General features: G+C 39.4%; 1 protein-coding gene across 4 annotated transcripts in view; it reads right to left on the bottom strand.

The window, feature by feature from the left end:
* Nucleotides 1-13,217, bottom strand: part of cntn3a.1 (contactin 3a, tandem duplicate 1) — a 108,508-nt gene that overhangs the window by 6,436 nt on the left and 88,855 nt on the right. For 2 of the 4 annotated variants that reach the window (XM_081608901.1, XM_081608900.1), the window contains exons 13-20: nt 12,323-12,498; nt 9,641-9,758; nt 8,409-8,567; nt 8,067-8,216; nt 4,108-4,178; nt 1,987-2,266; nt 1,562-1,677; nt 950-1,136 (exon numbers count right to left, since the gene is read on the bottom strand). In XM_081608901.1, the coding sequence (XP_081465027.1) occupies nt 950-1,136; nt 1,562-1,677; nt 1,987-2,266; nt 4,108-4,178; nt 8,067-8,216; nt 8,409-8,567; nt 9,641-9,758; nt 12,323-12,498 (1,257 nt within the window). The remainder of the gene's footprint in view (nt 1-949; nt 1,137-1,561; nt 1,678-1,986; nt 2,267-4,107; nt 4,179-8,066; nt 8,217-8,408; nt 8,568-9,640; nt 9,759-12,322; nt 12,499-13,217) is intronic. The other 2 variants (XM_081608903.1, XM_081608902.1) reach the window with 1 other exon arrangement.

A 13,217-nucleotide genomic window follows, 5' to 3' on the forward strand; every position in this document is an offset into this window, starting at 1 on the left:
CAAACATCCAACATCAAATAAAGCTAAACATGCTAAAATGTCACATCCCTGACTGAAATGTTTTTTGTTTTTTTTATATTCTGCACCACAAGGTTCTGTTGAGCATGCCTAAATATTTGTGCATATGCTTATGACACAGTAATATACACTGCAGAACCCATAAAGTATGTGAATGGTGCATTCAAGGTACAAGAAAAACCGGGCAAAAAGATCCATCTTTCCCCAGATTGTCGAAACACGCTGACAGTTAATGAAACAGATATTTACATATAAATCTGTGCACACAAAAAGATATTTATAACAGCGACTACGGATATTTTGAGGGTGAAAAGTCCCTCATTGAGTTTTTCCGTTGTAGTTCACTTATCTTGGGAAAGAATATCAATATCAATTTACTTCCTGAATTATTTATTTGAGCTGCTCCTTTTCTGTGCCGGGATAATTATACAACAAAGAAATTCAATAGACTTTTAATCATCATTATCACGTATTATAGATTTTTTTTCAAGACGGGGTCAAAATTATACATACAGGCTCCGATGTATACATACATCCCCACCAATATTTGGTTTAGGAGAAGCAATGATACATGATTTTGACCCTGTGTGTATTAGAGAAAACTGATCAATTCAAATCAGTGTAACCAGTCAAATTCAATAAAACTGTTCAGTAATCCCCCCCTTAGAAAAACACTCTATTAAGTATGGCTGCAACACACAAATTTAGTAAAATATCAGCTGACGCAGAGAAAAGGCTAAGCCATAATCTTCCTACAGTTGGTGCTGACCACTTTCCTCAATCTAATATGTGCTCAACAGACTCTGGCCCTAAAGGTATGGTGAAATGAAGAAACAGCAAAAGAAAAAAAAGAGAGACAGGAACAAGGAAAATACAACACACAAAAGGACATTTCCATTCGCCAACAGCATCTTTAAAGTGGAGTCCTTACGTGGTTTCTTGGTCGTGACATTGACTATGCTGCTCTGTGGACCCACTCCGGCACTGTTATAGGCCCGCAGGGACATGTAATAGGTACTGCTGCCCTCCAGATCCCTGATGAGTACTGATGTTTTATTCCCCTCCGTTCTGACCACACTGGCTGCATCCGGCTTTTCCTTCTCTCCCCAGTAAAGCAGCTAAACACAAAAGATGCTCAGGTTACACTTTGTCGGTTCGAGTCCATTATTTTAACTCCTGCAATTGTTGCATGAACGATTGATTTTAAATAAACAATAACACAGGAAACGCAAAGAGAACACCTCGCTCTTAAATAAATAAAAAACAAACAAACATAAGACCAATTCTGTCTGCATCCATCCATCCATCCATCCATCCATCCATCCATCCATCCATCCATCCATCCATCCATCCATCCATCCATCCATCCATCCATCCATCCATCCATCCATCCATCCATCCATCCATCCATCCATCCATCCATCCATCCATCCATCCATCCATCCATCCATCCATCCATTTTCTTACACCCTTGTCCCTTAGTGGGGTCGGGAGTGTCTGCATCCTTTACATGTCAAATTACGTGAGCATCTGTTGGCCTGACCTCGTAGCCGAGGATACGTCTGCGGCTGTTGCTCCATGCCAGCGGTTTCCAGGTGACCTCCACTTCAGATGCTGAAACACTCCTCACCCTCAGCCTCACTGGAGCTCTGCCGGGTTCTGAGGCACACATGATGCTTACAATTACATGCATTCTCTACACCCACAAACACAGCATGACTCTTAAAAAAATAAAATAGTGCAGCTAAATTTGTTTTATGTGCAGAAACACCCCCTCCGTTTTTTTGGTGTTATATTTCACATACAAGTGAAACAATATAACAATAGAATGTGGGTTTGATGCTGCAGAAATACAAAACTGACATACCAGTTTCAACATTTGGAAATATAATAATTTAATATATTTTTGGACTGTCTGCAGAGGTGACTTCATACAGTTTTGGAAGACAGATGCTTTATTTTGCGCACCTTCTTCTGCTGAGTAGATGGTAGTAACCGGGCTGAAAGGTCCTTCGCCCTTGTTGTTGTAAACGCCGACTTTGACTTGGTAAGGGGAGAATGGAGGGATGGTCTCGTTCTTAAATACGTATCTTGAAGCATCGGGGGACGTAACAGCAGCCTGCATCCAGCCCTGAGCTCCAAGTGGGCGGAATGCCACCACGTAGCCAAAGCCCGGACCGCCCTGCATCTCCTCGGGAACCGGCTGAGCAGGCAGCAGACGGCAGGCAGAGGACTCATTAGAAACAAGCTTGAATGACAGAATTCACAGAAATTCATATGTACTGTAAATGTAATGCCGAATGAAACAACCAAATCTGGGATATTTTGCTAATCCAGCCAAGTGTTAAATATGGACTAATGCAGTCTTGAACTGATTCACCTAAAAGAGTTCGGTAAACAGTTTGGTTGAGATTGACTCATGTTTAAGCGTTGAGGAGAAAGAATAATCTATTTTCTGGCTTACTGAAAGAGCAAACGTTTGTTTTAAAATTCAATTATGGTCCAAACTTTGCATGGTCAGTCTGGTCCAAATTTGAAAAGATAAATGAGCAAGAGGTGGGGTCCCTATACTGAGAACTCTGTAAGTCCAAAATGACAGCGAAGAAAAACAACCACACACTCATTTGCACCAAATGACAAATTAAAGTGGCATTTAACTTAACATTCATGTTTTTGAGGAAAACCAAAGTATCAGCAGAGAGCGTCCACAGAGAAAAGCCCTGAAAAGGATTTGATTCAGGGATATTCTTGGTGTGAGGCAACAGTGCTAATAACTGTACTGCTGTTTAGCTGAAATGAATGGTGTTTACTTTGTTTCATTCAGCTTTATTAAAAATGATCAGTAAAAATAGCCACCATATCATTTCTTATAAAAGTTTCATTGACAAACATTTGAATGTGGATGTCAAAAAAAAAAAAAATTCTACATACACCAAATAGGCAAAACATGATGACCACTGACACAGAATGAATCATCCTTATAAACTGTTCATTGTATCACGAGCAATTTGGCATATTTTAGGTAGCGGATGAACATTTTGTCTTTAAGCAGATGCTTTAAAACCTGAAAAAAAATAGTAAGGATTTGACTTAGAGTTTGATAAAGCTCTGGCAATGACAACACAGCTGCATCATAGAATCTCTAAAATTGCTTTAGTGGGACAACGGAGATCAACATCAGCTTGTGACGCATGCTGGGAGTGTAACAGACGAATTACCAAAAAAGTTCAGGATAGTTCTGATCGAAAAGTGTGAGAGTTACATCACAGTTTGGGACTGCAGAACTGCAGAACCATCATGTTAGAAACAGTATTCCTCCTTAAGCAGGAATATTTTCTCTGCAACAAATAAAAGCAATGTTTAGACATGTTTTAGGGATCACAAAACCAAGTCTAAGGTATTATAATTTGGCCTCCAAACTTCTGCAGATCTGAATTTGATTGACGTGTTTCACAAACAAATCTGTTCCCTGGAAGCTCCGACTTAAAACCTGCAACACGTAAAGGGTCTGCTGGTAACATCTGGGTGCCAAGTACCACAGAGCACCTTCAGGGTTGGTGAAATCTCATCAGGTTGACGTGTGGTTCAAAAAGGTGGTCTAAAAATGAGGCTTCTGGTCTCTAATCTAATTATCTAACCGAACAAACCGGATCACAGGTTTTAACTCTGTTTTTTATAAATGATCCAAATTATCTCCCCAAAGCATAAATCAGCATTCGGTACAGAAATAACACAGCACTTTGAAGAGAGTGGTGACAGGAAAACTAAATGCATGAGCTGCTAAGGAGAAATAAAACAGAGCAATCCATGTCAAGTTGAAAATGTATCCCTCACATACTCCAGTCTTTTAAACTAAAATATAAATACAAAGGCATACAATAAAAAAAATTTAAAAAAACATGAGTGAAAATCACTTTTACATCAGTCACCACGCAATTACATTTCATTTGCAAATTCTCTGTCTAGCAACGCAAGAATACAAAAATGATCATAAACACACAGCACAAGTGCAACCTAAACAAACTACTAGAAATCCACTAAAACCATAAAAAAACAAAAGTAATCTTAGGTATTTATTTGGATACTTACTTCCCATGTGATGACGAGCTCTGATCGTCCTCCACCACCTCCACTCACCCTCGCTGGAGTCACTCTGGGAACTAAGTAGGTCAAAAACATCGGTAAGTTCAGCCAAATTCTAGAGTTTATATATGAATTATGAAGTTTTTAAATATAGTTGGACACAAACAGGTGCTGGGAAAAAAAACACCAGATGTAAAGCTGACACAGCCAAAACCTTATTTTAATTATTTCTGTTATTTTTATTTTTATGTCACTTAAGTGACATGAAAGGCTTTGTGCTTTTATGTAAAGTTTCCAAGAGATGATACACCCGTTTGAGGTGCATTGGTTGATACGATGATATTCCACTGCCAGGTATAGGCTACAACAGTGGTCCCCAACGTTTTTATTACCGCGGACCGGTCAAGACTTGGAAATTTTGCTGCGGCCCAGAGGGGCGAGGCGTGAACGGTCAGGTAAGGCTTCTGCATGTTGGTCGGGTCTTGTATACTCCCACAGTGGCCTGATGAGCCCATTAGGCCAGCAAACTTTCCCAGCCGGGAAAGTCTTTTTTTTTAACACCAACTTCCCCAGCCGGGGAAATTTTCTCTTTGAGATTGGCCAAATCGTTCTCGAGGCCAGATCTCTCTTCATGGGTCGGGTCTTGTAAACTCCCACAATGGCCTGATGAGCCCATCAGGCCAGCAAATTTTCCCAGCCGGGAAAGTTTGCTGTTTGATACTTAAAACCTTTGTCTAACACCTTGCAAAAATCTTAACAAGCTGTCAGTTAAGATAACCAACAATAATTTTAAGCAGGATATTTTCGCTCATATTTTACATAGCCTATGTCGGTAGGTCTTCGTACACCGTAGATGTTCTGTTCTTTTGCTCTTCTCTGTAGCACACAGGTGAGGGTTTCAGAGTCCTTTCTCTTCTCAAGCATCAAACTTCTCAAAGCTTCCTCTCTGTAATTAGCCAAATCGTCCTCAAGGACAGATCTCTTTAGAGTAAGGTCTTCCAAAGTCGCTTTTGTTAGCGCTGAAGTTGAGTTTTTACACTCAGCAGTCTCACAGCAAACTTTCCCAGACGGGAAAGTTTGCTGTGAGTTAATCATTTTAGGCGCCATGACGAACTTCAGAAAGGTATAGTTCAGGAGGCTAGGGATTAAAACAGGGATTTTAATGGTTAAATATTAAGTTTAGAATGACAATGGTATAATAAAACCATTAATTTAAGTAGGATTTTTCATCAATCTATCAGGTTTAAAATTTTGAATTATACTTAAGAATATCTTAAAAGTAAAATTAAATGTAACTTACAAACATTTGCTGCTGCTGTTGTAAAATGTGACAAGAAATATTGCCTGCTTGGAGAAGAGCTGCAAATAAATAATTTTGGTTTAATATTTTTTAGGGCTGAAACGATTCCTCGAGTGATTCGAGTACCTCGATTATTAAAATTCCTCAAGGCAAACTCATCTGCCTCGAAGCCTCGTTATATTATGTTTTATTATTTAGCGCACCGTGTTCCAGCCGGGTTATTACTTGCGTTGCACAGCGCTCTCACTTCCGCCTGAGTTGTTGACGAAAGCTAACTGTTAGCAGCATAACGTCTAGCTTTCAAGTTCAGACTGGGGGGATTTTACTGATTTCTGATAATGTCTGGGTTTTTGTCGTTTTTTGGGGGACCAATAAACATCCTTAAAATGACCAGAGCGATGCTTGGAGTATGGCAGCTTTTCTCCTCCCGCAGCTGCTGGTTCAGAGCGAACGGCGGGGACGAGCACGGCGGGATTATTTACACAGGTGAGCGGATAGACCGAACTCTACGGGCGCCTGGGTATTTTATGCATAGCTTTACTTAAAATACCGGAAAATACATTTCATATCATCCCAGTCGCAACAAATGGGTGGCGAAGCGCATCGTGACGTTACATACCTGGTAGATGTGGCTCTGTGTGTGACGAATGCAGGGCATTCAAATCCTGTGCTAACATGAACACAACCGCTATAAACGTCTGGGCGAGGTGCGAATTCATTTATTAATGTGCGACTGAAAAATCAATTTCGTATATGTAGACCAGGGGTCCCCAAACTTTTTCCTGCGAGGGCCATATAACTTTTCCCGTCTCTGGTGGGGAGCCGGAGTCAGTTTGTAACAGAAAAAATGTGACGATTGTAGGAGTGCCTAAATGTAAAAAATATATTGTTTTCCAAAAAGCACAATCAAATAACATTCTCTGGGTTCTCCACAGAAAAAATCCAGGAAGGATTATAGTCCGTATTTTCCGAACTATGAGCCGCACTGGACTATAAACCACAACCCCAAAGTTTGTTTTTTTAAACCAGTAAATATACACATATAAGCCGCAGATATCTCTGCCGCTCCAAGTTTTCCACAACGATGCAGCAGCAGCAGAGGGGGGCGGACACCCAAAATCTGAGTCATAACAGGTCAATTGAATATCACATTTATTAGGGTTGAAAAAGAAAAAGTTGCCAAGATTAGATTTAACAGAACTGATTACGGTAGTTTCCGAACGGTAACTGTAACAGTAAAAGTGCTGATCCTGTGTCTGCTACTAGCATGTGCTAAATCAGTGGTCCCAACCTTTTTATTATCACGGACCGGTCAAGACTTAGATATTTTTGCTCTGGCCCGAGGGAGAAGGGGATGGGGGAATAACAGTCAGATAAGGCTTCTGCACTGAGGCGCGGAGCTATAGGGCGGGTTGGGGATGCGGCGGCATTTCCTGTCTCTTCTCTGGGCCTTTTCCCCTTTGCAAAGAAACTTTCCAAAGACATCTGATCTGTTTCTTACTCATTTTGCTGTTTGTGGGTTCAGTGTTGGCGCGCAAGTAACCGAGAGAATCCGGTTAAAGGATTTTCAAAATAAAAGATCATCCAAACTCAAATAATACATAAAACGGAAATATTTAATTATTTCTTGCGGGGCCCGGTACCCCATTGGTCCACGGACCGACCAGGGGTCCAATGATCCCCGGTCCATGGACCGGGGGTTGGGGACCACTGGGCTACAATACACAATAAAATCTGAGGATGCAACAAACAAATAAGGTTTCCTCAGACACACAACTCAGTTATGTTTGTCTCTTTAACATGTAACATTTTGTGCACTTCCTTCTTACCCTGCCCTCTTGTTCTCTGATTGCCAGAAAACACTTAAGAACCTGAGCAAAATCAAGCAGGAATGGGTGGATGTGTTCCTCTTTTTCTTTAGAGTGCTTGACATTTATCGGCATGTCACGCTGTTTGTTGACTGATTTTAATTTGTGAAAACAAGAAGCATTTTGGTATTTGTGAATTTCAATAAAAAGCCTTCAGCTCTTTTGAAGGCACTGAAGCGAGAGTTGATGAAAAGTGAAAGAAGTCAGAGCACTTCTCAAGGTCTGTTTTCCTGTTTGACTAACCTGTGAAATGTGGAAGTGAGCTTTACGTTATTCTTCCTACTTACTTACAAATTCTTTAATATTCAAGTTCCACTTTAAAATATAGATATGATCATTCCATATCCAAGAGCACTTTGCTCCCTACCTGCAGATTTATTGGGAGTTCTTGGAGTTTCTAGTAGGGGAAAAAAATTATTATGTTCCTCTCTTGTGGAACCAGCTTACAGGTTTTGTCTGTAATGCAAACCAACTTTAAAAAAAAATATGTTTCGGCTTTTTTTCTAACCTTTTCTTTGAGAAAAGTAATAGTTATAGGTTTAAGTTTCCTGGGCTTTCAATATCTATTCTGTTAAAGGTGTCTTCTCTTTTCAGTTATGTATTATTGGCAGGGTCACAACTACATATTATTCAGATGGATGCGAAAACATAAATTGGCACAACCCCCCACCCAATAAGCAAAATCTCCTCTGACTATGTCAAACAGTACATTTAGCTATTGATGTTGTTTACTGGACATCAGTCATGTAAACATTTATCAGCAGAGAGAGAGAGAAAAAAAAGAAAAGAATCCATACGCATTTCTTTGGTGCGGGTCTTCTTCGAGGGTTTGCTGGGCTCTCCTGTTCCAACACTGTTGGTTGCCAAAACTCTGAACTCATAATCCACCCAGGGACTCAAGTCAGTAACCGTGGCTGAAAGTTGCTTCCCCTTTAACAGTTCCAGGACTGAGAATCATAAAGACAAAGATCTCATCAATACAGGGGAAACGTTTTTCTCCAAGGTATTATTCCCATCACCTCACTATTAGTGTTGTAAAGAAATAACCATCACATCCTTCACTTAAAAAAAAAAATCTACATATTTAAACTGTATTTCTCAGAGACCTAAACGAAATGTCTTCAATTGCATCAGCCTACCGGTGGCGACGGTTTGCCATCCAAGAGAGAAGGGTGTTCTAGCTTGGATGGTGTAGCTGAGGAGGGGGCTGTGGTTGTCCAGCCCTGGCCTCCAGGAAAGAGAGGCAGTAGTCTCAGTCATCTCAGTGACCTGGCAATCCAGAGGTGGGCCTGGAGGACCTGGAAGGATGATTAGTTACACTTCACTCACACAGAAGATGCGTACTGCAAAGATTAATCTTTTATTCTAATTTGCAGTTCCTGAAAAATGTATTCATAAGAGGTTTTCTAATGTAGTGATTATTACTTTGTTTCCCAAGTATTACCTAGTCATTTAATACACTATCAAGTGGTCTTAAAATTATTCAATTCAAAAATCTGTGACTGTTTATTTTTCGGTGATTAGTGGTAAATGTCTAAGCAGGCAATATGGGAACAAAACTGTTTGTGCCACAAAGTCTCACAATTTATTAAGAACAAAAGTGACACATGCAAACAAACAGGAAAAAAAGGGATAATTCTGTGAGAAAGCGTCTCCTGCCCACTGTAAGGTACAGGGAATGATCTGTGACACTGAGGCCCAGGGGATCCATGTTGGAGCAAATGGTGGAATAAAACATCAGGATGTTTTAAAAAGAACTCTGGTTGCCTTCGTAGGGAAAAGTTGTGTATTATTTATTTATTTATTTATTTACAAGGATCAAGATTTAACATTTTTGGCTTAATCAAAAAAGAAGTGGTTCTGAAGAGGGGAACTCAATCTTTTTCATGGGCCTTTCTCAATTCACAAACCAAGAGCCTTTTAAAAACGTGTTTGTCAAAGGAGATTTCTCTTTGCAAACTCCAATCGTTTTTGCTACAGAAGAAATATTTGCAAAAGAGGCATTGATATCAGAAGGAAACAACAACTGTGCACTCTGGGATTTGTTGGTAGCAATCTTTTCTGAACGCAGAACTTTTCCCAATTCAATTATTGTACTAAATGAAACGTGTTTGCGTGTGCGTGTGTGTGTGATGTGTGTGTGTGTGTGTGAGTGAGAGATTATGTTAAGATAAGTAATTAAAGATGTGTGCATCTCAAGGGATTTTAAACAGCTCTGCTGGGGGTGTCTTTAATCGTTGTGGGTGTTCACATCTGATGTTAAAGCTTTTAGCTCCACTCTTTATGATCCATTCATCTCGGCCAACTGAGTGTGGTTGCCTGCACTGGTAGTTTGAAATCTTTTTTGGGGGGGGCATAGGAGAATCCTTACCTCTGACAACCACATCTGTAGCGATGGACACGCTGTCCACCTTGGTCTGAACCGCACAGGTGTATTTCCCAGCATGACTCAGTTGGATGTTCCGGATCATGATGTCACCTGCTGAACGCTGTAGACGGAGGTGTCAGAAATAAAATACATGGTAAGTAAAAGCAGTAAAAAGGAAAAAAGAAATAAATAAAGGAAACAAAAAAAAAAAAGACATTTAATTGGCCGAGTCATGGAGTTGCAAAAGTGAATAAAGGGAATAGGTAAAGTAAGTGAAATGTCAAAGCAATTTCTGGGGCTCTTCTGTTTATTTCATTAAGGAAAGGGAGAGAGGCGGCACTCATCCGGGGACATTAAATAACCGATTACTGCTTTGATACTCATTTATGAGGGCAACTTTTTTAGTGAGGAATTAAAAAAGCTTCTTTCAGCTCCATTTCTTTTTATACTCCCTGGCTCCTTTTAATCTACAGAAAACCACTCAATGCCAAACACACGGTTAACTCTGAACTTTAAAGTTACAGCCGATATAAAGTTGATGTCTTATCTCCGAGAAGTGAGAAACTGTGAAGGGAGAAGCGACACTGGAAGCTACTTTGATGTAAAATCGGGGACATTTTAAGGAGATAAAGATGCAGTTGCTCCCAATCCTTCACTCTTTGAAAAACACCTGCCATCATTAAAGTAACAGAACTCGGGATAGAACGGATTACAGATCTTTCACTTTGACAAACTTAATATATGGCATAAAAAGAAGCCATGAGCTTATACAATCGAATGAAGAAATGAGTAGTCCTAGAGAAGTCTAAATTTGTCCGTTGCCCTTTAATGAGATGAAGATGGATAAATGTCACTCCTTATCCTGAACATGTCCCATCTGCATTTGCAAAATTTAGGTGAAGAAAAAATACATAAAAAACGTTAAACGGAAAATCAAATATCAAATCATATCAGACAATCTTTGAGATTATTTTCTATGTTTAGAATGGCAGCTGTAGTAACAGTCAAATAATTTGATATTTACATTTTTACCATATATATATTGAATCAAAATAACATTTTTCCAGAATATTTCCTTTTGGACAAACATGTGTTTTCCAGATTTTATTACCACAGACCAGGATGGAGAACCTTTAGGATGGAGGTGATGTTGGAGGATGTTAATCAAGGTTTGATAAAAAGGTAAAAATGACATCTATATATTCTAACGTATCTGTTTTCAAAACATTTTCATGAGCAAAGTGTATTTCACTTAAGTGAGAAAGAATCTTGCAAAAGGATCTATAACCTCTTTCAAAGTTGTCCAGATTAACTCTGTGCTTGCTGTCTCTTTAAGATCTTGCTGCTGCCAATCTTATTGTCTTTTCACATTTTATTACATCATGCATGTTTTGAATAGCTGAAAGTCAAAATTAATCAACCAGATGTTTACTGCTAGAAAATACACATGGGAAAAAATATATATATATTCGGGTCATGATCGCTGCCTGACTAGCAATGGCAAACTCACAATTTTATTGTGCTACCCTGTAGCACTCAGCTGCATAAAAAATAGAGTTTGAATAAAAAACACAGAGATAGACTATTTATAAAACTCCTGGTGTTGTTCAAAACAGGCTTAGTATGAAAAGGCGAGCTGAGATTCTTTATCCTTATTCAAAGATCTTTAGTGAGACTGAATAAATGGTAGATGGGACGAACTTCCTCTTTCACTAATGAAGGAGGTGACTCTACCTCACAAACTAAGCAAACAATAGTTGTTTTATTTTCTAAAAGAACTATAAATAAAACCAGGATCGATCATCTTAAGCAACCTTAGAATATTTAATCACATTTTGAATTTAAAAATGAAAAATCTAACCAGCTGCAGCTGTTTCTTTTAACTATTCAAACGTACCTTCCTGAAAAATCTCTTCGACCTAAAAAACAGTTGCAATGTATAAATTATTTGTAAAGATCAAAAATATGTTTTGAATATATCAAAGTTTTTTAACCAAGGACTTTGAAATAATTTCATTAGACTCAGAAAGCTTTTATATATGTGCAAGCAGTCGCTATAATCAAATGGAAATATAAACTTTCAAGGAGACAAAGTGAGCTTTATTTATTTTAATCTAATGAAAAGTTATTGTCAGCTCAGTAGAACATAGCTCTTCAAAATGGATTTTGAAGCGAAACTGTTGGTCATATGTTTAAATAGCTGCCTAAAGTATGTACACACAGATCATTCATCATACTGGTTATTTCTGCAGCTGATAGTGGGAGGAGTCTGTAGCTGTTCTTGTCTATAAAATGAGGTCCAATGAAGGAAAACTGGAGTGAACATCTTACAGGACCATGGGTGAAAAGTCTTGTTGAGTCCTGTTGGGATTAAAAGCTGGCCCATGTGGTCTGATCCAACCAAAGAGCTACTGCAGCTTAAATATCTGAAGAAATTACTGTTGCTGCACAACACATCAAAGTTTGTTGCATGTGTTTCTACAGAGGATCGGACTAGTAAGGCTTTAGAGCCATTTCTGGCTATTTCAGCGAGACCTCGGCTTACAGGACTTGAAGGATCTGCTGTTAAAACCTTCTCGTATTGGCAGATACAACAGCACAAAGTTAAATTGTCCACGAAGGAAAATGGGAGTGACATGGAAGACACTCAAACGAGGGAATGCAAAGATGCACACGTGGACTCACCCCACCAACTTTTTCAAAATAGGCCCCTTGACTTCCAAAGTGGATGACCTGCTCATTGAAGAACCAGGTGAACTTCAGATCTAGAGTTGGATCGTGCGAAACCTGGCAGGGCAGCACGATGCTCTCTCCAACGGTCACATCCAGGTGCCCTGCTGGACTCGTGATCGTGGTTGCCTCTATAAATAACAGACAAACATTCACAGGACATAAATCATTGATAACATAGTAGTTGTTGTTTTTTTCAGGCTGAATGACCTCCTGTGCACTGACCAACTAGCTACCATGTTGAGCAAAACTGTGATTTTGTCTTCTCCCAAACTCTGATGAATAATTACACAAACAAATCTCATCTTTTGATCTACTCCGATGTGAGATGTTAACAAAAGAAAACAAATCCCTTTTGAGTCTGACAGTGACCTCCATTTGCATCTGTTTCATCGATATACATAAAAGCACGGTGGTAAAATAAATAAATAAATACAAAAAACAAAAGTCTCTAAAAGCAAAAGAAAAACCTCCAGCTACTTTATAATAGATCAGTTTTCAGTCTGTAATTTGGCTCTGCTTGTGTGCGACAAAAAGCACCACAATTTCCTCCTCTCTCTGTGGTGCCCGTCAACATAATCTTTGGTTGTCTCAGCTGGATGTCTCATTCAGCAGTAGTGCTGTGCAGAGAATTCGTCCCATCCAGAGGGGCCTACACACCTGTCCTTTGTGAATTCTGCAGGCATGTCATAAGCATCTAATGGACAGCCTAGCAATGCAACATGTCAGAAGAAGTAAAGGTCTATATTCAGCTCTGTCAAAACAAGCTGACTTGTTTATCTCACAGCTCCGGAGGAGAAGCAACTGCCCGCTGCATTTTATTCCAGGTGAGCCTCGAGAAAGTTTGGCA

Source organism: Poecilia reticulata, chromosome 7 (assembly GCF_904066995.2).
Source record: "Poecilia reticulata chromosome 7, P_reticulata-male-v2, whole genome shotgun sequence".
Taxonomy (NCBI): domain Eukaryota; kingdom Metazoa; phylum Chordata; class Actinopteri; order Cyprinodontiformes; family Poeciliidae; genus Poecilia; species Poecilia reticulata.